We start from the raw sequence: 26761 nt of genomic DNA, 5'->3' as shown, positions 1-26761 counted from the left end.
CCTCACTTCCCCCCATCCACTCCTTTCCCTCAGTAAGTCAGCCTGTGCAAGTGTTACAGTACAGCAACGGGGTTGCTTTAATCAACATACAAATGAAAGAGTCCTATTTAATCCTTGTAGAATATTTGCATTAGCCAAGAAGAGCATTAGTTTTAATAATTTTCTAACTCATAAAGTTTCAAGAAATACAACATTTAAAAGGAAAATAATTCTGGTCTCTTGAAAGAAAAAATATTTTAATAAGAAGTCACCCAATGGGCTGGGGTTGTAGCTCAGTGGTAAAGTGCTTGTCTACCATGTGTGAGGTACTGCATTTGATTCTCAACACCACGTATAAATAAAATAAAGGTCCATTGACAACTAAAAATATATATTAAAAAAAAAAAGTTATCCCATGGGGCTGGGATTGTAGTTCACTGGCAGAGCACTTGCGTAGCACGCTTGAGGCACTGGATTCAATCCTCAGCACCACATAAAAATAAACAAACAAAAAATAAAGATATTAAAAAAAAAAAGTCACCCCACCCACAGATTAGTCCTGGACAGGAGTAACTTCAAGGGTTATTTCCACTAAATTGGACCCATGGTCAGAGCTGCTTTCTTTTTTCAATTTCTGAATCCCTGTTCCAATGTTCTAATGTCCACTTGCTCAAATGGCATCCATGAAGGTACAGAAGTAATTCTTTTTTTTTTTTAATATTTATTTTTTAGTTGTAGTTAGACACAATACCTTTATTTTTTAATTTATTTTATGTGGTGCTGAGGATCGAACTCAGGGCCTCACACGTGCTAGGCGAGCACTCTACCACTGAGCCACGACCCCAACACCCAAAAGAATTATCTTATCAGCCTCTGGGGAATAGATATAGAATAAAAGTATAGAATTCTATGTTTTCCTTTCTTTTGTACTAAGTATTGAACCCAGGGGAATTTTACCATTGAGCTACACCTCCCAGTCCTTTTTATGACAGGGTCTCACAAAATTGCTGAAGGTCTTGTAAAGCTGCTGAGGCTGGCTTTGAACTCTCGATCCTCCTGCCTCAGCCTCCTGAGTTGCTGGGGTTACAGGCATGAACCACCACACCTGGCTAACTTGTCAGTTTATAAACTCCTATATTTATTGACTTTTTAAATACCATTATCATATATTACTTAAATTATGTGTGTGTGTGTGTGTGGTGGTGGTGGTGGGGGGGAACTAGGGATTAAACCAAGGGATGCTCTACCATGGTGTTTACAGTCCCCCTAAGTCCTTTTTAATTTTGAGATAGTGTCTCACTAAGTTTAAGACTCACCTTGAACTTTATGATCTTCCTGCCTTAGACTCCTGAATCATTGGGATTATAGGTGTGTTCCACCACACCTGGCTTTACATAATTTGTTCTTCTTTTGCAGTGTTGCAGATCAAACTTAGGGCCTCATGCATGCTATGAGCTTTATCCCAAGTCCCTTCTATTCTTTTTTTGGGGGGTACCAGGAATCGAACTTGGGGGCACTCAACCACGAAGCCACATCCCCAGCCCTATTTTATATTTTATTTAGAGACAGGGTTTCACTGAGTTGCTTAGCACCTCGCTGTTGCTGAGGCTGGCTTTGAACTCATTCATGATCCTCCTGCCTCAGCCTCCTGAGCCACTGGTATTACAGGCATGGGCCACTGTGCCAGGCCCCTTGTATACTTTTGTTTTATTTTGTTACTGAGGATTTAACCCAGGGGTGTTTTCCACTGAGCTACATTCCCAGCCCTATTTATTTATTTATTAATTATTTTGAGACAGGGTCTAAGTTGCTTAGGGCCTTGCTAAATTGCTCTCTTGGCCTCAGGAGCCCCTGGGATTTCAGGCATGTGCCACCATGCCTGGCACTTAACAGTTTTTAAAAAGCAATGCTGAGGTAGAATTATCTATCTACTATCTCAATGCAATAGAAGAACAAATTATGTAAAGCCAGGTGTGGTGGAACACACCTGTAATCCTAATGATTCAGGAGTCTAAGGCAGAAAGATCATAAAGTTCAAGTTCAGACTCTTCCTATACTTAATAAATTTTAAAGATTTAAGTAATGCAAATAACAATAATGATAATACAACTGTTACTACTATAACCATCTAGTTTCTTTTTCTTTTTTTTTGAGATGGGGTCTTGCTATGTTGCCCATGCTGATCTCAAACTTGGGGTTGAAGCAATCTTTTCACCTTAGCCTCCCTAATAGCTAGGACTACAGGTGTGTACCACCATTCCTGGCTTTAGTTTCTTTAAATTGTTCATTTGAAAGCATCCCTTTTTGGAGACTTTCATAAATAATCACAGTTTACATATGTTTGAAATCTAAATATCTCTTTAAGCGTGATGGAAATAAATCTTTTAAATTATATTTTAGGTACTGATTTTTTTTTTCTTCTTTTTACTCTTGGCTGCCAGTTGCTTAATTATGTTAGACTACTTTCTCCAAAGAATTTTTTTTTTTTTTTCGGTGCTGGGTATTGAATCCAGGGCCTTGTGCATGTATGGCAAGCATTCTACAAATTGAGCTATATTCCCAGTGCCAGAGAACTTACTTTTATGCTTTGGGTAGATAACATCAAAACCAGGCAAGGGCATTACCACATCATGAATGGAGTAATTGTCAACATCTTCTTCTTCAATATAGGTGGCTGTGGCTGCAAATGCACAAATAAACAATAAAAAAAGGCATTATTTTCATGAATTCAAGCTCCTAAAATTATATACATGTAAGCAAATCAGAAGTCAACTTTTACAAGTTAAGGGGCCTAGGAAGCTTAAAGATATATAAATATACCAATACCATCCATACTCTTTTGTTTTTTTCTACTCTAAGAAATAAAAATTAAAGATTTCATAGAATTTTCAATGAATAGTTTTAAAACATCTCCCAGCTCATCTTCTGGAAATGTCTACTTTTAAAAATCAGCTACTTTATCCTTCATTTTTTTTTTAAATTTTTTTTATTCTTCTTAAACAATATTACAAAATACTTTTTGGAAAGCTATCATACAAATATGTACTCTCCCAGAAGAATAAACAATATAAATATCAGTCTGTAGTTAGAGGATGAAATATATGGCACATGGAACATTAAAATGTATTGGATTTTGGCTGGAGTTGTGGCTTATAGGTAGAGCACTTGCCTAGCATGCGTGAGGCACTGGGTTCAATCCTCAGCACCACATAAAAATAAAACAAATAAAATAAAGGAACTCTGTCCATCTACAACTATAAATAAATTAAAAAAAAAAAAAGCATTGGATATAACCAGTACTGCATGAGAAAAAAGGTGATACATTAGGGAAAAAACAAGCTAATGCATAGAGGTCAGGTTGCTACTGACCCTGGAATATAGACCTTGAAATCAAACAAACTTGATTTTGGAGCCCAGATTTTTCTTTTTTTTTAACCAGCTGTGAAACATAAGACAAGTGACTAACCTCCATGAAAAGTACTACTTTTTAGTAGTACTGGGAGGGTTTAAACTAGAAGATGAAGGTAAAGGGTTTAGGGTAAGACCTGGCACACAGTAAGGACTCCACAGCAGAGGGTATGAGTGCTGTCTTATGAATGCTTTGGGCTCAGTATGCACTAAATGCTCATTCTATCATGGCCCACATGTAAGTTAGCTCCAGTCTGGTATTGATCTGAAGAAACACTTTTAAACTGGATGACAACAAGATGAGAGGCTCAGATACATCTAGGAGTATTACATATTTGCTAAACCCAGATTAACCTTTGGAAAGGAATTTTAGCCACCATTGTTCTAAATGCTATTCCACATACTAGTTGAGAAAATGGAGGCCTAGAAAGTCACATGCTTACTTAAACCAGATGTATACTTTTTTCAATAGAGACCCATTCCAAACTTACTAAACATCTTCCTCTCTCTTTTTTTAATGTCCTGGGGATTGAACCCAGGAGTGCTACATCCCCAGCCACCCCATCACCACCTTTTTGTTGAGAAAGGATCTCATTAAGTCACTAAGGCTGGTCGTGAACTTGCAATCCTGCTGTGTACCACCACGCCCAGCTCTTTTTAATTTTTAATTCCAGGCAAGAGGGCTGGGGATGTGGCTCAAGCGGCAGCGCACTCGCCTGGCATGCGTGCGGCCCGGGTTCGATCCTCAGCACCACATACAAACAAAGATGTTGTGTCCGCCGAAAACTAAAAAAAAATAAATATTAAAATTCTCTCTCTCTCTCTCTCTCTTTCTCTCTCTCTTTTTAAAAAAAAAAAAAAAATTCCAGGCAAGATTTTAAAGCCACAAATGACAAATACCTGACTTCTTGTTTGTTTGAACAATAATATATGCTGTTTTACCTCCTTTAAGAACAAGGTCCCCTGGAACAGGTTTCAGCCCATAATCTTCTATTCTCTTGCTCACCATGTTATTCCACACATAGCTTTGATAGCTATGAATATACATTAAACGATTATTTCTTGGTATCTGGAGGGAAGGAGAAAAAAATAGGAAAGAAAAAGATATTCTGAATATAAAAAGTACTGCAGTTTCCAAAATATCTTGTTTGTTTACTAATGATTCTAGTACAAAAAAGTTATACTTTAAATCTCTCATTTTTAATACCCTGTAGAAACAGTAGCTTTGAAACAGAGCATTGAATATTAGAGATGGAAGACCTCAAACTAAAGGGCATTAACAGTAATCAGTAGCAGCTTTTCACATTTTATATCTACAATGCATACATCCATGCAACTAAAACAAACATTATGGAATTTATACCCTAAATTGAAGATTCAAATCAAATTTCAAACTCAAGGAATCTACACAGAGGTCAGGTATGCTACTGACCCTGAAATATGGACCTTGAAATCAAATAGTCAATTATACAGCAAACAGTAGTTTCTCCTCCATAATTCTACAGAAGGAGAACACCTACAATGATTTAATGACAACAAATTTCAGAAAGAATCCTGTTTTTTCGATACATTTGGATAAAAGTAACTAAGGCTTAAGCTTAAGGGTTAAACTTTAAAGTGTCCTGGATTATACATAAACATCAGTGGTACAGGCTGTACCTGCCAAAATGTTATCCCCTCTTGACCCACCACGATGAAACCAGACTAACATAACTATTTAGATGGCTTACTGTCCAATTCTCTTCCTTAGGCAGTTTACAGTTCTGATGATGATCAAGAAATGACTATACAATGAATTCTGAATTTCTCAAAAACCCACTTAAATTTCCAAAGTAGATCAAGTTCTCCACATTAATACTTTTCTTGTGCCCTCAATGTTAGTAAATACTGCTAAGATTGCCTGCTCATCACCATTCAGGGTCTGAACAAAGATCACTCAGGTAAAATACCTCTTGGAGATCACCAAAGGATCCTTCTTTAGTTTCTGCTCTTTCAAAATTTAGTAAAATCTTCCAAGATAAAGTTTAAAAAGCATTAAACCACTTCAAGCCATTGCCTGACTTCACAAATCGCACTCACTATGCCAAATGCAGAGACTATATTCTTCATTCCATATTTTGAAAGTCCTCGAAGCAGCTGCCCTTCCACACACCTTTTGACAGGTAGTTTTCTGAGGGCAGCAGCTGGGTCCTTGGTCTTCGCCCATTCTTCCCTGCATTTCACCAAGTACCCCTTTTCAGCTGTGGGGAAAAAAAACTATGATTTAACTATTTATCCAAAGGACAACCTTCACAACTTAACATGCTTCCTGGGGAACACAACATTAGATAGAAAAGTCTAGTTGTGATGAAGGTGCCATGAAGAGCCTCTGCTCACCTGGGGACAGGCACCAGAAAGGGAAAAAATGAAATGTGCAGCAAGAGTACAGAATTATATGACTCTATTGACATTCCTCCCAGGGCAACAACAAAAGCTATTTATTCATTATCACCATAGTTCATTCAACAGAAGACAAAAACTTGGTAGTCCTTCCTTCTCCTTTTCCATTGTGCTGTCAAGTTTTATGAGTTACTTTCCTTAAATTGAGATTTTATTTTTCTTAGCTTAATTACCTAAAATGAATATACTTATTTTGACAATTTAGGAAATTCTACTTAAATCCCTTTTATATAGCATAGCTTTAGAGATACTTTCTTTTCTTTTTTGGGGGGTGGTGGTGGGATGGGGGATCCCAGGGACTGAACTCAGGGACACTGGCCAATGAGCCACATCCCCAGACATATTTTGTATTTTATTTAGAGACAGCGTCTTACTGAGTTGCTTAGTTTCTTGCTGTCGCCAAGGCTGGCTTTGAACTAGAGATCTTCCTGCCTCAGCCTCCTGAGCCACTGAGATTACAGGCATGCGCTACTGTGCCAGGCTTTTAGAGATACTTCTGAAAATTTTTAGTGCACTCTTTAAAAACTCTTAGGGTGTTTTGCCAAGATTTTATATTTCATAATACCATACCTTAACAAAATAGCCACATGAATATGATCCCAATATATTCAGATATTTAGTAGCGAATGAAGGGAAATAAATTTAATTCTTAAAATATTCACTGATTAAATTAATAAATTAGATAAGTTAAAGAGCTAAAACCAGGATATAAATTTAAAATTGGAAATATATACATAAGATTTGTAAAAAAAAATATAAAGAAACAAATTGTACATTTATTAATTTTAGTTGTAGATGGACAAAATACCTTTATTTTATTTATTTATTTTTATGTGGTGCTGAGGATTGAACCCAGTGCTTCACAAGTACTAGGCAAATGCTCTACCACCGAGCTACAAACCCACCCCCTTATCTATTTTCTTAACATGAATTTTATTCTTACCTCCAGAACGGGGTTTCAGTATTAAATCCATGACTTCTGTCCAGGAATTTTGTAAAATAGCTCTAAAATTAAAAAGTATTTATTTTACTTAACTTTGCATTAAGGTGAATCTTGTCTGCCCATATCTTTGCAGAGTTAACAAATCATACTAACTTCATATTATTTTACTAAACATTAGCAGAAAAACTATAATATTGATTTCAAATGTAAATGCAAAAGGACTTTAGAAATAAGGAGAGAATAAAATTAAGGACAATGCTTACTCATAACATTAAAGTTTCAAAAGCTGTAACAATATAAATACTATATAGTTGATTTTAATTCATTATACATAGTATGTTTATGTGAATAAAAGTTTGTTGTTAATTTCTAAAAAAAAAAAAAAAAACTCTCCATGTTAATAAATACCTTCTTATCCAGGTAAACAGAATAAATACAATTAATCCTTCTTTATTATTCTTGCCAAAATATAAACATCTTTATTTTTGTTGATTTTAGAAGTTATAATTCTTGTAATTATATTAATGGATTTCCTGTTGTTAACCATCCTTAGTCCTGGAACAAGTCATATTACATCAGTCTTTTTTTTTTTTCCTGTTTATTTATTTTTTTATTAGTTGTTCAAAACATTACAAAGCTCTTGACATATCATATTTCATACATTTGATTTAAGTGGATTATGAACTCCCATTTTTACCCCGTATAAAGATTGCAGAATCACATCGGTTACACATCCACATTTTGTACTCCTGGGGTGATAAATTACTCAGCTGGACAGGCTTTTAGCAACATCTCTTTCTCTTTTTTTTATGGTGCTGGGGATTGAATCCAGGCCTTGTACACATGAGGCAAGTGTTTGTCCACTAAGCTACACCCAGTGCACTTTCAGCACCATTTCAAGAAAGAGTTTAAAATTTCATACTAACAGTACTTGGCACTGGTCTGCCGGATATAATAGAAAGGCTTAAATGATAAAAACCTTTATTCAGCATCAACTGTTATATAAACTATAGCCTGCAGTCAAATTTGGTTGGTCATTGACTGTAAATAAAGATCTACTGGAAAACAGCTTTGCTCGTTCATTTGCATATTGTCTATGGCTGCTTAATACTATAACACAGAGCTTATCAGTTGCAACAAACACTATATGTCACACAAAGCCGAAAATATTTACTACCTGTATAATATAATTCTTAACTGCATGACTTCTCAATATCTTTAAGATGCTACCATATATTGTGAAGATATCAACTTTTATATTAAATATGTACATATCTGATTTATGAAAGGTTATCTGGTATACTACACATGAAGATGTTTTGTCCTTTTCTTCTTCCTTTTTTTTTTTTTTTTTGGCACTGGGGATTGAGCCTAGAGCCTAGAGGTGCTTTAATACTGAGTCACATCCCCAGCTCTCTATCTTGCTCTCTTTTTAAAAAATTTTATTTAGAGAGAGGGTCTTGCTGAATTGCTCTGGGCCTCACTGTTACTGAGGCTGGCCTTGAACTTGTGACCTTCTTGCCTCAGCCTGCCAGGTCACTGGGATTATAGGCAAGTCCACTGCACCCAGGTATCTTTCATTCCTCCACATTGTTTTATTTTACTATGGTAAAATAAACACAAATTTATGATTTTAGCCATTTTTAAGTGTACAATTCTGTGGTATTTTACACGTTTGCTATTGTGCAACCATCGCTACCATTCATCTCCAGAACCTTTGAATCTTTCCTACCTGAAACTCTGTACCTGTTAAACAATAACTCCCTATTCACCTGTCAACCACTATTATATTTTCTATGATTCTTCTCTAGGATCTCATGTGAGCAATCAGCCAGGCATGGTGGCACACTCCTATAATCTCAACAACACAGGAGACCAATGCAGGAGGATCATAAATTCAATACCAGCCTTATTAACTGAGCAACACCGTCTCCAGATAAAAAACAAAAAGGGCTGAGAAGCTGGGGATGTGGCTCAGCAGTGGAGTGCTTGCCTAGTATGCACAAGGTCCCAGGTTAAAAAAAGAAAGGGCTGGGAATGTTGCTCAATGATAGAGCACCCGTAGGTTCAATCTTCAGTACCAGGAGAAGGGGAAAAAAAAAAGGAATCATACATTATTTGTCCTTCTGTGACTGGCTTATTTCAGTTAGCAGTCTGAAAGGTATATCCATGTTATAGCATATATAAACAATTCCTACCCCCTCCTTTTTTTTTTTTTTTTTGGTACTGGTGATTGAACCCAGGGGTGCTTTACTTACAGAACTACATTTCTAACTCTTTTTATTTTTTATTTATTTATTTTTTATGTGTGTGGTGCTGGGGATTGAACCCAGGGTCTAGTGCTTGCAAGGCAAGTACTCTACCAACTGAGCTATATCTCCAGCCTCATCTCTTTTTATTTTTATTTTTTTGAGAATTTTAATATTTATTTTTTAGTTTTCGGCGGACACAACATCTTTGTTTGTATGTGGTGCTGAGGATCGAACCCGGGCCGCACGCATGCCAAGCAAGCACGCTACTGCTTGAGCCACATCCCCAGCCCTCTTTTTATTTTTTGAGACACAGTCTTATTGAGTTGCTGAAGCTGGCCTTGAACTTGTGCTACCACACCACAAAATTTCCTTCACTTTAAAGGATAAATTATTTTCCTTGAGTGCATGTATCATATTTTGTTTTTTTATCTGTTCACTGACACTTTGGTTACTTCCACCTTTTGGCTATTGTGAATAATGACATTATGAACATGAGTGTATAAACATCAGTTCACTCCTGCTTTTATTTCTTTTGGGTATATAATCAGAAGTAGATATGCTTGATCATATGGTCATTTATATTTTATTTTTTGAGGAACTGCCATCCTTTCCCATAGTGGCTAAACCATTTTATAATCCCACCAGCAATGCACAAGGGTTCCAATTTCTCTACATCCTTACCAACACTTACTTAGCCTAGTGAGTATAAAGTGGTATCTCATTGTAATTTTGATCTATATTTCCCTAATGACTAGTGATGCTGGGCATCTTTTAATGTACTTATTGATTATTTTTAATTATTTTTAAATTGTTAAGTTGTGGCCCTTTTTATATTCTAGACACAAGTCTCATCAAATATATAATTTGCAAATATTTTATTCCATTTTGCAGGCTGCCTTTTCTTTCTTTGATAATGTTGTTTAATGCACAAATGCTATACACAACTCCAACCCTTTTTATTTTTTATTTTGAGGCCAGTTTGCCTAAATTTAAATTACCCATGCTGGCCTTCAACTTGTGATCCTCTACCTCAGACTCTTACATAGCTGGGTAACAAGTATGTGCCACCACAACTGATTGTTTTAATTTTGGTAAGTACAAACTATCCATTTTTTCTTTTCTTTCCTGACTGTATTTGGTGCAATACCTAAGGAACTACTAACAAATCTAATAGATTTTCTTCTAAGAGTTTTTTTTTTTTTAAAGACAGAGAGAGAGAGAGAATTTTTTAATATTTATTTTTTAGTTTTCAGCGGACACAATATCTTTATTTGTACGTGGAACTGAGGATCGAACCCAGGGCTGCGCGCATGCCAGGCGAGTGCGCTACCGCTTGAGCCACATCCCCAGCCCCTTCTAAGAGTTTTGATAGAGCTCTTATGTTTCTTTGATCCATTTAAGTTAACTTTTATATATAAGGGAAAAGTCAACTTTGGTATACTGCACGTGACTTTCCAGTTTTCCCAGCACTATTTTATGATTACTGATAGTCATATCACCCTTGTTTAGAATCATTTACCAAGATATGTGAGGATTTACTTCACCTTTTTAAAAAAAGTTTTATTGAGGTAGACTTTACATACCCTATAATTCACCCATTAAGTGTACAAATTCAATGGCTTTTGCCATTGTGGCCTTTTGTGCCATATCTCACAATTTTAGAAGAGTTTCATCACCCCCAAAGAAATCCTATCTCATTAGCTCCCTATTGGCCCTGCCTCAGCCCTGTTTCTGAAGATTTGCCTATTCCAGACATTTCATACAAATGAATCACAAAATGTTGCATTTTGTGATTGGCTTTCTTCACTTCATGTTTTCAAAAATAATTCATGTTATAGAATGTGGCAGTAAGTCCTTCCTTTCTGTTGCTGAATGATATTCTATTGTACATCACTTTTCATTTATTAATTCATCAGCTAATGACAGTTGTTTCTACGCTTTTGGATGATAAATTTATATTTGTGAAAATTTTTGTGTGAATGTAATATTTCCAGTTCTTTTTGGTATGTATACCTAGGCATGCAATTGCTAGGTCAGGTGGTAACTCTATTTAACCTTTTTAAAAAAAATGTCTTTTATTTTTATGTGGTGCTGAGGATTGAACCTGGTGCTTCACACTTGCTAGGCGAGTACTCCACCACTGAGCCACAACCCCAGCCCTCTATTTAACCTTTTAAGGAACTACTAGGCAGTTTTTCAAATGGCTGTCTCATTTTATATCTCCATCAACAATGTATGAAGGTTCCAATTTCTGTACCCTTGCCAACACTTGTTATTCTTTTTTTAATTTTAGCCATCCTAGTAGGGGATAAAGCAGTATATTATTATGGTTTTGATTTGCATTTATCTAATGATTAGTGATGCTGAGCATCTTTTTATATGCTTATTAAAAGGTCATTTATCTATGTTCTGTGGAGAAAGGTCTGTTCAGACTACTTGCTCCGATTTAGAATGGGTTGTCTTTTTACTACGGCAAATAAGAATTCTTTCTGTATATATTTGGAAGTCATCCTTCCTTCTTAAAATTATGAGCTGAGACTTTGTTTATTCCCTCAGGAGGTCCTATAGTAGTAATAGTAGGTTTCTTTGAAGGTAGGGAAGCATACACACACACACACAAAATTCTTTTTTGATGGGGGGGTCTCCCAGATAGATCATATCATAGGCAACCAGACATAGTTTGACTTCTTTTCTGATTTGTATCCCTTTGATTTCCTGCCTTATTGCTCTGGCTAATGTTTTGAGGACTATGTTGAAAAGGCGTAATGAGAGTGGACAGCCTTGTCTTGTTCCTAGAAAAAATGTTTTAGTTTTTCCTCTATTTAGTATGATATTGGCTTTGGGTCTGTTATAAATGGTCTTTTACAATGTTGAGAAAACTTCCTTTGATCCCTACCTTCTCCAGTGTTGTTTTTTTTGTTGTTGTTGTTGTTGTTTGTTTGTTTGTTTGTATGTTTTTACTAATTTTTAGTTGTATAGATGGGCACAGTACCTTTATTTATTTTTGTGTGGTGCTGAGGATCCAACCCAGTGCCTCACACATGCCAGGCAAGTGCTCTACCACTGAGCTACAACCCTAGCCCCTCTCCAGCATTTTTAACATGAAAGGATGTTGGATTTTTATCAAAGTACGTTTTAGCAAACATTGAGATGATCATGTGATTTTTGTTCTTAATTCTGTTTAAGTGATGAATTACATTTATTGATTTGCTTATGTTGAATCAATCTTGCATCCCTGAAATGAAACCCACTTGATCATGGTGTATTATCATTTTTATGTTTTTTTTTAATATTTATTTTTTAGTTGTAGTTGGACACAATACCTTTATTTTATGTGGTGCTGAGGATCGAACCCAAAGCCTCGCATGTGACAGGTGAGCGCTCTACCTCTGAGCCACAACCCTAGCCCCTCATTTTTATGTATTTTTAAGAAGTAGGTTATGGAAATGGCTTGGAATTTTGAACTGATTCTGTACTGACCTTTAAGCATGCTATACAATTTTTGATCCTGGATAAATCTGGTCTCATTTTAATTAGCTATTTGTATCAATTATCTTTGGAGAGCAAAAATTACAGAGTCTAATGGCTCTCCTTCTGCTGAATTAACTACAAATGTATAGATTGATACATCCTTCCTAAATGTTTGTCTCATAATATAATTAGTAACTTTACTATGTTTATCCATGTCCTGTAACCATTAGCAAGGTTGATAAAGTATTTTTCTCTATAGTTATCATCTTGGTAACAATTTTTTTCTATGGTTAGTAAACTTTAATTTTTTTTTTTTTTTTAAGAGACAGGGGCTGGGGATATAGTTCAGTTGGTAGAGTACTTGCCACTCAAGCACAAGGCCCTGGATTCGATCCCCAGCACCACACACACAAAAAAAATAATAATAATTAAAATTAAAATTAAAAAAATAAAGAGACAGGGTCCATGTAACCCAAGCTGGCCCCAAACTCCTAGGATCAAACAATCCTTGTCTCAGTTGCTCAAGTAGCAGGAACTATGGGTAAACACCACCATCCTCAGATGCTATAATTTTAAAATATTAATATCCATTTACTGAATACTTACTATATAAAATGAATAGAAATAAGTGCTGCATAAACAACATCTCACTGTCCTGTAAGGTTGGTATTATTTCCTTTTTACAGATGAATAAGGATGATAATCCAAGCTTGACTTCTCAACCTATACTTTTATCCTTCACAACACTGCTTTAAAACTACTTGGGAGGCTGAAGCATGTGGTGGTTGGCAAGTTTGAGACCAGCCTCAACATCTTAGCAAGACCCTGTCTCAAAATAAAATAAAAAGGGATGAAGATATAGTTCAATGGAAGAGGATCCCTAGGTTCTATCCCCAGAACTAAGGGGAAAAAGGGTAAAAGAAATACATGATAGAATTTATCATTTTGTGCTTCTAAAATCACACAAACAAATGCAATTTTGTGTAGTTAGTTGCTAAAATAAATGGACCAGAAGTCAAGAAAGATCTATTTCCAGAACTATAGCTATGTAACAAATGAGTTTGGATTGACCTCTCTAAGCCTAAATTTCATCTTTGCTAAGATGAAGGGTTGAAACATAAGGCATGACAACTCTTGGATCACTTCCAACCTGTAACTACAATTTTGACTCATATGAATAATTACTTTATGGAACATAATCTCTGCTGGTTAGCAGGATTTCAAATGTAGGTTTATAATCTAAATATTTATTGATATGATGTCTACCCTACTTTACCACTTTTTTTAAAGGGTTGGGTGAAGGACAGGTCACAGTTTAACACACTGGGAATCATTTGCTAACAGAGATCATAAAATACATCATTTCAGTTTGGCTATTCTGGGTAAGAGTCATACAACTGCTGGGCCACTTATTTTAAAAATAAAAACAGAATCCCTGAAGGGGCTATTGAGGGTGGGAAAAAAACTTACTTCCCAGGTCATGTTCTTTTGAACTCTGAATTTTTTTTTTTAATCTTGTGTATGCATTATCTTAAAACAGAACAAAAATTAAATTAAAAGAGGTTGTGGATCAGCAATTTAGTCACCCTAAACATGAAGAAATCTAGAAATAATTTAAAACACCAACAACAAAAACCTTACTTTTTTTTTTTTTTTATAAGAGATCTCTTTTAGATAAAAGCCACAAAATTAAATACAAACCTCCCAACTTGATATGTAGGGACAGCTGTAGTTCCAAATCTTTGCATTCCATAGTAGTTAATAAATCCAATCTCCTTGAGAGAGTTCATAGCTTGTTGTACTTGGTCATCAGTTCCTGTTATATTTCTGCAGGGGCCCAAATTATCCAGAAAAAAATATTTACAGCCAAACACATTTAGGGATGTGTATTATAAATGACTGTGACTCATCTATGTATCTCCTTTGCTCCCTTGTACTTTCTCTCCCTCTCCTGAGGGCTCTTTGTTAATTGTGGTAATATATTTTTAACAGTAAATTTATCATTTTAGTCATTTTTAAATGTATAATTCAATAGCTTTCAGTACATTCACAATATTGTGTAATCTTTATCACTATTACTTACTTTTGCATCTTCCCAAACTGAAATTTTGTACCCATTAAAGAATAACTCTCCATTCCTCCCTGCCTCCAGTAACCTCTACTCTACTTTCTGCAGATTTGCCTCTTTCAGGTATCTCAATGAAATGAAATCACAGGCTATCTTTTAACACAGTATTTGAAGAAGACTGTTTTTCCAAAGGTTGTGCTAAGCTTTTAAAAGGAGAATGGAGATTATTTTCCAGTATAAATACTATAGAAGCAATTACCTCAGGGGCCCCTCAGGCCCAATACCAGTGAACCCACACCTGATTAACAACTGTTATGAACAGATTCAAGATGACCAGGCACGATATCTCTGGTCAGCATTCCTTCAGTTCAGTTCTTTACCTGAGAACAACAGTGAAGTGATTCCCTTGAAGCTCTCCCAATTTCAGAGGGTTTTTCTGATAGCTGAAATTTCCTAGCTTAAAGTTCATCAAGCATTTATTCAGGTGGGCAAGTCTTTGTGCAGTTATTCTTAAAAAAAAAAAATGGAGCAGAAGGAAAATCATGAGTTATTGTCTAACTGAAATAGCCTAAGACACCTTACTACAGAAAACAAGACTACGCCACAGCTGTGACTGCTGGGAAAGACAGGCACTGCAGAAGGTTGGGGTAACACAATTTTCTTTTCTTTCTGGATTGTTCTGTCAACACAGCAGTGCCTGCTTCTATGGGAATAACATGACTTAGGCCATATTTTACACACTTAAATCCTTTGTAGTTAATACACTAATGAGTAAGAGAACAACAATATTTGTGAAATTTTCTATTTTTTTATGGGGGGAAGTGAGTAAAGGGATGGTGGCATTCCCATATAATTATAAAGAATGGTAAAAAGCATTTAAAAAATGGTCAGTCACATTTTTATCTATCAGAAAAATACTGTGAATTTATTACAGAAAACTTGGAAAACACAAAAATGCAGCAAGAAAAAATTCATAGGTTCATCCCCTGGAAAAAAATCTGTTCAATCTAACTTTGAATTTCTTCCCATTCTTTTTTTAAACACATGTTAAAGTTACATATATAGCTGGTACCCTCCCACAAATCTGTACCCTGCTGCTACCATTTAATATAAATGTTACCTATGCTATTATAAAAAGTTCATTAAAAATTCCTTGTTTTCTTCAATAGGAAATCTATGTAGAAAAACAAAACCCTGCATTGAAAAGCCTTTGTCCTATCTCAATCCCCAATGCCGCTCCACTGACAGTCAATATTAAGTTTTTTTAATATATTTCTCCAGAAATATTTTGTGTATATATATATATGTGTATATATATATATATATATATATATATATATATATATACACATACACTGAACTTTCTGTTCAGAAAAAATAAATCATACATGTTCAGCTGATAAATTTTCACAAAGTAAGCACACCCATATTAACGAGTACCTAGGTACTTTTTAAAAAAATTTTTTTCTAGTTGTTGATAGACCTTTTTCTCATTTATTTATAGAGAATAATTCTCAATAAATTATTGAGAACGGAACCCAGTGCCTCACACCTGCCAGGAAAGTGCGCTACCACTGAACCCCAGCCCCAGCCCCAGCCCCTAGGTCCTCTCTTTTAAAAAGCAAATTTGGGTACACAGATATTGGATTGAGGAATATAGCTCAGTGGTAGAATGTTTGCCTAGGCTACATAAGGCCCTGGATTCAATTCCTAGCACCGAAACATTTAAAAAAAAAAAAAAAAAAAAGCTGAGCATTTTGCTTTAGTCATTTAAAGAATGCCTGTTAGAGGTTTGCTTTATCCACACAGTTTTTCTGAAGCTGTCTCATCCTTTGTACAGCTACACAGCTGTTGCATTGTCCTTTAATGGACGTACGAGTGCAGGTAATTTTCCTCTAGTGTTGGGGATCAAACCCAGGGCTTTGAGCATGCAAGGCAAGCACTACTACCACTGAACTATACCGCCAGCCTTTTTTTCCCCTTAGTTGTAGATGGACACAATACCTTTGTTTTATTTATTTATTTATTTTTATGTGGTGTTGAGGATCAAATGCAGTGCCTCACACTTGCTAGGCAAGTGCTGTATCGCTGAGCTACAACCCTAGCCCCATATTCCTAGCCTTTCTTTCAATGAACATTTAAGCTGCTATCCATCTTTTGCTATTTACAAACAATTCTACAGCAAATATCCTCACGTACATTTCTTTGTGCACCTATATAGGTGTTTGTATGAGATAGAATCTCTAAAAGTAGAAGGGGTGGATTTAAAATTTTAACTCTTACCGCTCTCCAGAAGTTGAACCAATTTATGCTCACACCACCAATATGTAGATACCCATTGCCTCCTCCCTGTTTCTATTTCCTTGCTATGATTTGGATATGGTTTAAGTGTGTCCCCTAAAGATTCATAAGTTGGAAGCTTGGTCCTCAGTGTGAAATTATGGGAGGTGTTGAAACTTTAAGAGGTATAGCCTAGCCGGGAGTCCTTAAGTCACTGTGGGTGTGTTTGTGTGTGCTGTCCTCAAAATGGAATAATGAAGTTCTCTGGGATCTATAGAGAGAATCATGACAATAGCATGCCTGACTCCTGAATCACTCTTTAGCTTCCCATTTGGCAATACCCTTTCTCCCTCTTGTATGCGCTCCTACCACTGCCATTATTCCTAAGGTCCTCATCACAGCCAAGCTGATACTGGTGTCATTCCTCTGAACATCCTAAGCATCTTCAGCACTTTTTATTTTTTAAATTTTGCAATGGGGTCTTGCTAAGTTGCCCAGACTAACTGGAATTTGCAATCTTCCTGCTTCACCCTCTAGAGTAGCTGGGTTGACAAGTGTGTACCACTGCATCCAGCTGGTTCTGTTTATGTGTTTTGTTTTCTAAGATGCTTAAATTCAGGATCCAGTAGAGGATCACATATTGTGGTTGTGGTACCTATTTGGTCTCCATGGAGCAAATGTTGGATCTAGCTAACGTGCTGTTTTTCATGACTTTTAGAATAATCCAGTCAGCTGTTCTATGTCTTTCAATTTAGATTTTTCTGTTTCTTTGTGAGTAAAGTCAGGTAAACATACTGGTAGGAATACTACTTAGGTGACATTGTGGTCCTGTTCATTATGTGTTCAGTATATGACATATCAAAAACAATGATTCAGCAGGGCACACATGCCTGTAATCTCAGCTACTCAGGAGGCTGAGGCACGTGGATCCAAGTTTGAGGCCAACATAGACAACGTTGTGATGCCAGTCTCTATATAAAGTGGGAGCATCTCTGGGTTCAATTCCCAGTACCAAAACCCCAAACAATGATTTAGTTTGCTCATCATTTGATTAGGATGGTGCTTATTAGGTCTTTCCACTGCAAAGGTACTTCACCCTGTTTTTTTAATTAGTAATCTATAGAGGCACACTTTTGAAATTGTGTAAAAAATCTGCCCTCACATAGTACCCTTACTTCAGCCAACTGTTTAGGCACCAAAGATATTACAGTGTCCACCGAAAGAGTGTTTTTCTGTATCTTACCATTCCCCCTACAGTTGACAACACTTTTCTGAAAATGAGAAGTAAATACAGAAATTTTAGTCAAATTCATGATTTAAAAAAAAAAAAAGTTCTGATTCAAGTAATAGAAAGGGTGTCCCTAGTCAGAGATTACTTTTTTTTTTTTTTAAATTTTAATATTTATTTTTTAGTTTTCGGCGGACACAACATCTTTGTTTGTATGTGGTACTGAGGATCGAACCCGGGCCGCACGCATGCCAGGCGAGCGCGCTACTGCTTGAGCCACATCCCCAGCCCAGGGATTACTTTTTAACACCCCAGGTTTTAGTAGAATACTTTCAGTTTTATCTTTATGTTTAAATGTTCGACCCACCTGGAATTTATCTGACATATGAAACTAAGGTAGGTAGTCAACTTTACTTTTTTTTTTTCCCAGATGGCAACCCAGTTTTCTCAGCAACAATGAGTCAACGATTTTTTTCTGTTATTTTCAATTCTACTTTGAATACATACTAAGTCCTTCAATGTATATAGGCCTATAATTTTTCTACCTCATAATTTGCCAATGTTAAAATTGTTTCAGTTGCTATATTTCTACAATATCCTTTAATACTGAGGCCAATCCTCCTCCTTCTTATTTTATTTTTGTAGTTGTATATGGACAATGGGCCTTTATTTTATTTGTTTATTTTTATGTGGTACTGAGGATTGAACCCAGTGCCTCATACACACTAGGCAAGTGCTCTGCCACGGAGATATGGCCCAAGCCCCCCAAATCCTCCTATATTAGTCATTTTTTTCAGAATTTTAAGGCTTATTTTGCATCTTAACATTTCCACACAAATGTTATGCTCAGCTTGATTAATTAGAAAACTTACACCGGTATTTTTATTAGTGGGGGTGTTGTTTATACATTTTTTCAGTAAGAAGACAGGTTTATAAGTATCTAAGAACAGGTTTTATCATTTCTTTATTCATGTTTCAGCACTGCAAAGTGTATTTTTAATAGGTATCTTATGCTTTCAAGAAATTTTTGATCCTAATGGTTCTTTTTCTTTTTCCTTTGTAATAGATTTCATTTTTCCTCTGAAATTTCTAGTTGTATATTCTTATGTATTAATTTTTCTTATCTTGTATAATTTTCAATCAAATCTTGAGTAGATAACAACAATATCATCCATAAAAACCTAAAAATTAGTCACTTTCCTTCTCATTTTTAGCCCTCTTACTTTTTAATTTTGTTTGTTTGCATAAGCTACTATGTCCAGAATAATGATCAATGACAATAGTGAGGTCAGCTTTATCTTCCTCTTGCTGTAAATGAAATGTTTCTAGTATGTCACCACTAAGATATGGCATTTCATTTTATATATTGTCATGTTAAGACAGCATTCCTTAATCTCTACTTTAATAAAGAGATTTTTTTCCTAATTAGGAGAAATAATTTAACTTAGGAAAATAATTCATCCAATTAAGTTTATTTAAGTATTCATTTTATGTAAGAAGAATCAGTTGGAATTGTTTCGAATTTTCAACATATGAAATAATGCCATGATACATCACTGTACATAAAAAATTGGCTTTAGGTTTTAATTTTTTCTAAATTCAGATTTCCTTTGAAAAGACATCTACTCATACTGACAATCAGCAAAACAAAGGGCGTGTGTGCTTCATTCACTATGCTGAAGAACACACTTCACTCTTCCAGAGTCTGTCAGCAGTTCCCAGTGTTGGTCTTTGAGCTCACTTCTGCTATCAGGAGCCATGTTTCGCTTTGCCTGGGAATACTGACCTGGGGGAAGTCTGGATGCAAATTCAGGCACTGTGCCTGCATGAAAGGCTGAGTTCTGTCCCAAAGTAGCTCATCATAGAATACCCCAACAGAGGGGTGTAGCCTGCCCTGTGGACCTCTCAATTCCCAAAACTAAGAAAAAAGTAATGGTAAAAATTTATCCTACTTCCTGGTTATAAATATATTATTCTAAGTTAAATAAAATTGTTAAAAACTCATCTATATCCTACCAACTTGCAATCTGATCTCACAGAATTCTTTCTTTGATGAAATGTCTCATATTTGCTAAAGATAATCCCTTGATACCCTATATACTACCCTATTGCTTCCTGGCTTGATACATGCAGGAGCAGCCTGATCAGGTTTCTTGAGGGAAAATAAAAATGTTACTGCCCCATTAATTAACAAAAAGGGTAGGAAGCCAGCCAGAGAAATCAGGAAATAGGCAACTCTTGTACTCCATTTTCCCTGTCCTCTGTCCAATCCCAAGTCCACACATAATCCAGGACAAGTTCAAAAAAGGATAAAGCAGGTATAGTCCAACTGTGGGTCAGTTGCTAGGAGGCACCAGGCCCTAGTGTTCAAATGTATGGGGATGACAGTAGAACTCAAAGGTGTGAATTAATCCAGGATATGTATCCCCAAGAATTCAGAAAGAAAGCAGAGGTTCAGTATGAATAAATTTAGGAACAGGAGGACCAGATTCCTTTTTGGTCAGTCCATTGCAGGAACTGACAGAATAATTCAGATCAAGAACAAAAAGGAATCCAATTGGCAATCTGGCTGTCCTAGAGAGAGAGCTATAGATACTATGCCCCAATAGTTTCTGACAGAAGCTTTTTTTTTTTTTTTTAAATAAAATTAACATAAAAATTCACCATTTTAACTATTATAAAGTATACATTTCAGTGGTTTTTAGTATATTCACAATTTGTGCAAGACTCTTCTAATTCTAAAAACTTTCATGGACATTTTTTTTTTTTTGGTACCGGAAGTCTAACCCTGGGGTAATTTACCATCCCCAGCCCCTTTTAAATTTTAAGACAGGGTCTCACTGAGTTGCTTACAGCCTCACCGTGGCTGAAGCTGGCTTGAACTTGTGATCCTCCTGCCTCAACCTCCTGAGCCACTAAGATTACAAGTGTGTGCCATCACACCAGCTTCCATGGATTTATGAACAAAAAACTTCACACCTAGTTAGCAGTCACTCCCATCCCCTCCGTTTCCTCTCCCTGCAGCTCCTGATAACCATTAATCCATTTTCTGTCTATAGATTCCCCTACTTGGGATATTTCATATAAATGAATCATTATGTGGCCTTTTGTGCCTGACTTCTTAGTGCAAGGTTTTTAAGATTTATATTGTAGCAAAATATATCAGTACTTCATTCCTGTTTATGGCTGAATAATATTATTTATTTTTGAACATACAATAGACATCTACTTCTGAATCCCCCAGCAGAGCAAAATACCATAGTTATACTCAATTTTTGATGGTCATATTGCTGAGAAAATATGGGTGGAGCTGACAATGTCTTCATTATACTGCTCACTGTTTTAATTCTGATGATCTTAGATAAAGTTCTTTGATTATAAATTTCCTGCAATTTAAATGACTAGAGAGTATGACAATCTCACTTTTATATAGTAGGAGCCAATTTAACTGACAAGTTGCACAAAAACATTTCTTAACAAAGCCAGGGAAGTATTGGCCCAAGTACTGGCAGGCACAGGCAGAAAAAGAAACAAATCATTCTGAATAGTGCTGTTCCTGTTGGAGATCCTGTTGAAATTACTAGGCGGCTTTAGAGATACATGAAGCTGAAAAGAAATGTTGCTTATCCTCAGAACTGATCAATTTAGCAAAAATTAAAATCCTTGTGTGGCAGAGTGGATTTATCCTGTTCACTAGTTCTCACGGGAAAGGCCAATCTGCCTGGCCCCACAGATCCATTAAGCAAACTAAGGGTGTAGCCTGTATCCGTGAGATAAGTGTTATGTGCTTTCAAAAGGCCAAAATTTAAGTGTCTTGATATGTTTTTTTATGAAATCAACAGGAAAATGATAAAGGCAGCACAATTCTTTGAGGGCAGAGCAGTATCCTGATCAGGTATGACACCTGCTGGCTGACCAAAATGAGAAGTATCTTCAGTCTTAAAAAAATCAAGTACTTCACATCAAAAAATGCAGAATAAAATAATGAGGTGCCATTTTTTTACTCTCAAATCAACAAGAGACTCCCCACCCCCCATTATAATACTGTGCTGGGAGGCATTAGAATAAAGGTGGTAAATTGGTGCCATCTTTCTTCAGGGCAATTAGGCTTGCCTATCAAAAACCATTAACAAGGTTAGGGTGTGGCTCAGTGGTAGAGCGCTTGTCAAGTACATGTGAGGCACTGGATCCCATCCTCAGCTCCACATTAAACAAACAAACAAATAAATAAAATAAAGGTTAAAAAAACTTATTACTAGCTCATATTCCCTTTTAGTCAATAATGCAATTGCTAATTTATCATTAAGTTGGCTCCTACTATATAAAAGTGAGATTGTCATACTCTCTAGTCATTTATCATAAATACATGCCAAGAATTAGCTACAAATATATGTCATGGAATTGCTTATTTTATGAAGAGAAGATGTAAATCCCATAAAATAAACTTGAGAACTCAGAAAAGTGATGCTAGGATTTTTGCAGTAGAAATCCTGACAAGTAATCTTTACTTACTTAAGAACAGCAATTTCTTGAACCGTTATAGCCCTTTTATCTTTGGTTCCCATATAAGAGAAGATGTTTGGCTTCACTCTGGTAAAACAGAAACACAACAATCCAAAGTCACATATCTTAAGAAATCATATTTCTCATAATTAAGTTTCAAAATAAGTACATTTAAAATAAACAGAGGAAGAGTAAAATAGGGAGAAACTTCTTACAGTGCTTGATTTACAACACTGTGGTTATTAGTAACTGATACTGTTCAAAGACTTGGCTAGACAGTAAAAAAAAAAAAAAAGCAAACAGTGCACTTCCATTGATCATAAACAATTCACCAGATTACATAAAACTGTTACCATGTTTAAATTTAGGTAAATTTTCACAGCACACAGATTTGTTGTGGTGCCTACAGCCATTCTATTAAAAACAAAGCAAAACCAAAAAAGCTTTGGCACTTGTCCCAACCTTAAAGACCATAATCTCTGCACACGTTCTCTGAGAAAACGTGACTGGTTTCTCAGGTTCTCCATCTAGTCAAGTTTCCAGGAATTGAGAGCTCCCCATTTGGTAAAGCCAATCCCTGCAACACATCAAACTACGGTTTAAGGGTGAAAGTCAATTTTCATTTCCATCTTATGAATCGATAACTCTCAATATGTGAATTACTTACTTTCAGAATTATCTTCTTGAATTATTGGCACAGGGCTTAAAAAATTAATTTACCTGTTGCCTAAGAAAACTGGTAGGTACATTTACTGTCTACTGATCTATGCTCCTGTTCTTTTTCCATTAGCAAGGAATGAAAACAAAACAAAACAAAAAACACATTACTAATGCTCTGATTTTGTAGAGGAACAAGAACAAAATACCAACCTTAAATATTTGGATAGTACATTAATAGCATCCATGGTGTCTTTGTTTTCCTTATACAGAACAAAGTGGCAGTAACTTCCCCTAGATTTTGGCCAAGAATGTTTTCTTGGATCTTAAAAATAAAAAAGTGAATGTTATATATACCATAGTAAAAGTTAAATTAAAAGCTAAAATGTAGGTTGTGTAAAAAATGACTAGGATCAACAAGCAACCTTTATAAGGCACAGACATGGACGAGGCCCACAGTTCCTATCAGCACCTGTCTGACAGGGGGCCCAACTGGCTCCACAACACATGCAGTCCAAAGGGAAACAGCAGCTACAATGGAATCTACAACCCTCTTCTAAGAGTGAGGATCAGGTGTTCAAACATATGGTAGCAGGGATGGAAGTTAAGTTTATGACAAATTATCTAAGTAACATGAATAGATTTTCCAAAGGTCTTTCCATTACAAAAGTTTATGTCTACAAGTGATCTAAAAGATCACCCTGATAAAAGAGAACAGCTATCATTCAAGACCTGTCACTCCTGGGAAAAGGAAACTCTTTTTTTTGTTGTTGTTTTTAGTACTGGGGATTGATCTCGGGAGCACTTAACCTCTAAGCCATATACTCAGCTCTTTTTTGTATTTTATTTAGAGACAGGGTCTCACTGATTGCTTATTGTTAATATATGCCATATATATTGCTAAATTGCTGAGGCTGGCTTTTGAACTCATGATTCTCCTGTCTCAGCCTCCCAAGCAGCTAGGATTACCGGTGTGCACCACCATACCTGGCAGGAAACTCTTAAAAATTAAGCCTTAGGTGCTAACTTCTGAGCTAGTGTTACTTCAATTGTTTAACTTTTGGAGACTGATAAATACCGCATGACCTAGGAGAACCTCATTTTTAAGATTGTTCTTTTAATTGAATATTTCAATTATATTGTAATCTAGAAATATATATTTAAAAATTTAGATTTAAGCTGTTTAAAGAGTGTTTTAAATAATTGTTACTTTGGGAAAAACACAAGCCACAGCTGCACTTTGCAGACACTGTACAATATTCATGAGTCTTGTGTGACAGAGCTGCAGTTATTTGAAAAACATATCTAGTTCATTTGACTTCTGTAATTCCAAGAAAGAAAAACTGAAATAATATTCTGCACAATCAACTAAAAAGAATCCTTTTCTTTTAAGGAATGGTCCTTTGTCTTTGTTCCCCAATTTTTTCACATGAACTCATGGAATCCTTTATCTGCAGAGGCTTATGATGTTCCTCATACTGAGGTTAACTGCATAACTGGCTTTATCAAAGCAAAAAACGCTGCTTGATAACAAGTTAGTGATTTTAGCTACAATTAAAAAAGCCATAAACCAATGTAAAGAATCAATAAACCATTTCAGAAAACTGTCATGGTAGGTATGCCTAGAAAATTTAACTTTCCTCCTGGATAAGTAAGTCTTTTCTGTCCTGTACAGAAAAGTATTACAACTATCTCTTGATGTGAAGTGGTCACAATTTCCTCAGAAACTTTTGAGTAGGAATATCATTTGGTTTTCCTTCTGGTTAGTTCACTATCAGTTAAGCAAGGTGATAGCACTTGCAACAAAACCATTGGCATTTCATTTAATCTACATTGAAACACCAACTGCTCTTACCTGCTGCAGTTCTGACCTCTGTCCAAATGCACAGCATAAAGAGCACAAGAGAGCAATGTTTAATTTATAATAATCCTAAAGTAATTTAGAGGTGAACATGCAAATGATCGCATGGTAAGTTTATACTGAGGACTCCTACAGCACCTGATAGTTATGTGATGGGTCAACAGCCATTCAGACATTAACAATGGGATGGGATGGAGGCAAACAGGGAAAAAGTAGAAAACTCACCTACTACAGCCTCCCTGTCTCGAACTTTTCACAATGGGCATGTTGGTTCATCCTCAAAAGTGCACTATCTATACCCGTGGAAATTAGCAAAAGGTTCAAGACTGGGTATCAAATGCTTCTCCCATTTAGAGCTTTGTTTTCTTAAATATGGGAAGACATGCCCAATGCAATAGTTAGTTATTGTTTTGCTTTGTGCTTTTTTTTTTAATAAGCTGCAGTACACTATAAAGATTTTTTAAATTTGAAAATGTTTAATGATTAGTACAGAAAATATCTAAATTCTCCAGTTTACAGATTAAAAGAGATTTAAGAGATGATTTGGGAGACTTATCCATTGAGTGAAGTTTTTTTTTTGGGGGGGGGGAGTGGGAGTGGGGACTGGTGATTGAACCCAGGGGTGTTTAACTACTGAGCCACATCCCCATATCTTTTTTATAGTTCATTTAGAGACAGCATCTCGCTGAGTTGCTTAGGGCTTCGCTAAGTTGCTGAGGCTGGCTTTGAACTAATGATCCTCTTGCTTCAGCCTACAGAGCTACTGGGATTACAGGCATGCACCATGGCACCCCTACCTGAGTGAAGTATTCTGAGTTTGTTTTTATCATTACTTGAAGAAGCTGTGTACATAAGAGACATTTTTGAGATACTCAGGGAAAAATTAAACATGCACTGGGTATTAGATATTAAGAAATTATTTTGATTTTCCTGGATATGATAATAGTTTGGGTTTTAGCCCTTACTAATAAACACACACTTAAGTATTTATGAGTGGAATGACAAGTTATGTAGAATTTGCTTTAAAGTGCTCCAATAAGGAAAAAAAGAAAAAAAAGAGGGATAGATGAAACAAAAACAAGAGAATGTTAACTATCTCTTTTTATTTTATTTTTACTTATTTATTTATTGGCACATTATAATTATACATAATAGTGGATTTTGTTAGAATGTGGATAATGTTGAAGATGGTTGACGGGAACATATAGTTTCCATACACTACTTCCTCTATGTGTGCCTATGTTTGAGAATGCACATTCAATAAAAATTTTAAAAACAAGTATAAGAAAGTTGATAAAGTGTAGCTACATTTTTCTTGAAATACTAGCCTTTAAGTATATTCACAATTAAGTATAATGGTAAAAAATAAATTACACCTACAAGATGAAAAACTAAACGCTATTACCCCTTAATGGAAACCATGACAACTAAATATGAGTATGAATTTGACTCAGAAGCATGTATCCCCTACTAGTAAATCCAAGCACTGAGCATGCATAAAATTATCTCCTCTGACAATAAGAAACATATTTTTTTTCAAAGTGCACTCAATATGCAAAATAGTAAAACACTTCCATTGATTAACTAGGAATATTTTGAATAACAGAAATTGATGAGTTCCAACTTATTTTGGACAATTTGTTTGACTTTATAAAACTCTAACCCCTTAGAA

General features: G+C 35.7%; 1 protein-coding gene across 3 annotated transcripts in view; it reads right to left on the bottom strand.

Annotated features, from left to right (window-relative positions):
* Positions 1-26761, bottom strand: part of Pus7 (pseudouridine synthase 7) — a 43898-nt gene that overhangs the window by 6517 nt on the left and 10620 nt on the right. Inside the window, exons 5-13 of one of the 3 annotated variants that reach the window (XM_048786148.1) lie at positions 25084-25101; positions 23442-23553; positions 22581-22658; positions 14941-15069; positions 14194-14319; positions 6770-6831; positions 5467-5627; positions 4330-4456; positions 2558-2659 (exon numbers count right to left, since the gene is read on the bottom strand). In XM_048786148.1, the coding sequence (XP_048642105.1) occupies positions 2558-2659; positions 4330-4456; positions 5467-5627; positions 6770-6831; positions 14194-14319; positions 14941-15069; positions 22581-22658; positions 23442-23553; positions 25084-25101 (915 nt within the window). The remainder of the gene's footprint in view (positions 1-2557; positions 2660-4329; positions 4457-5466; positions 5628-6769; positions 6832-14193; positions 14320-14940; positions 15070-22580; positions 22659-23441; positions 23554-25083; positions 25102-26761) is intronic. The other 2 variants (XM_015488367.2, XM_048786149.1) reach the window with 2 other exon arrangements.

Source organism: Marmota marmota, unplaced genomic scaffold, assembly GCF_001458135.2.
Source record: "Marmota marmota marmota unplaced genomic scaffold, marMar, whole genome shotgun sequence".
Taxonomy (NCBI): domain Eukaryota; kingdom Metazoa; phylum Chordata; class Mammalia; order Rodentia; family Sciuridae; genus Marmota; species Marmota marmota.
This window is presented reverse-complemented; position numbering and strand designations above follow the sequence as displayed.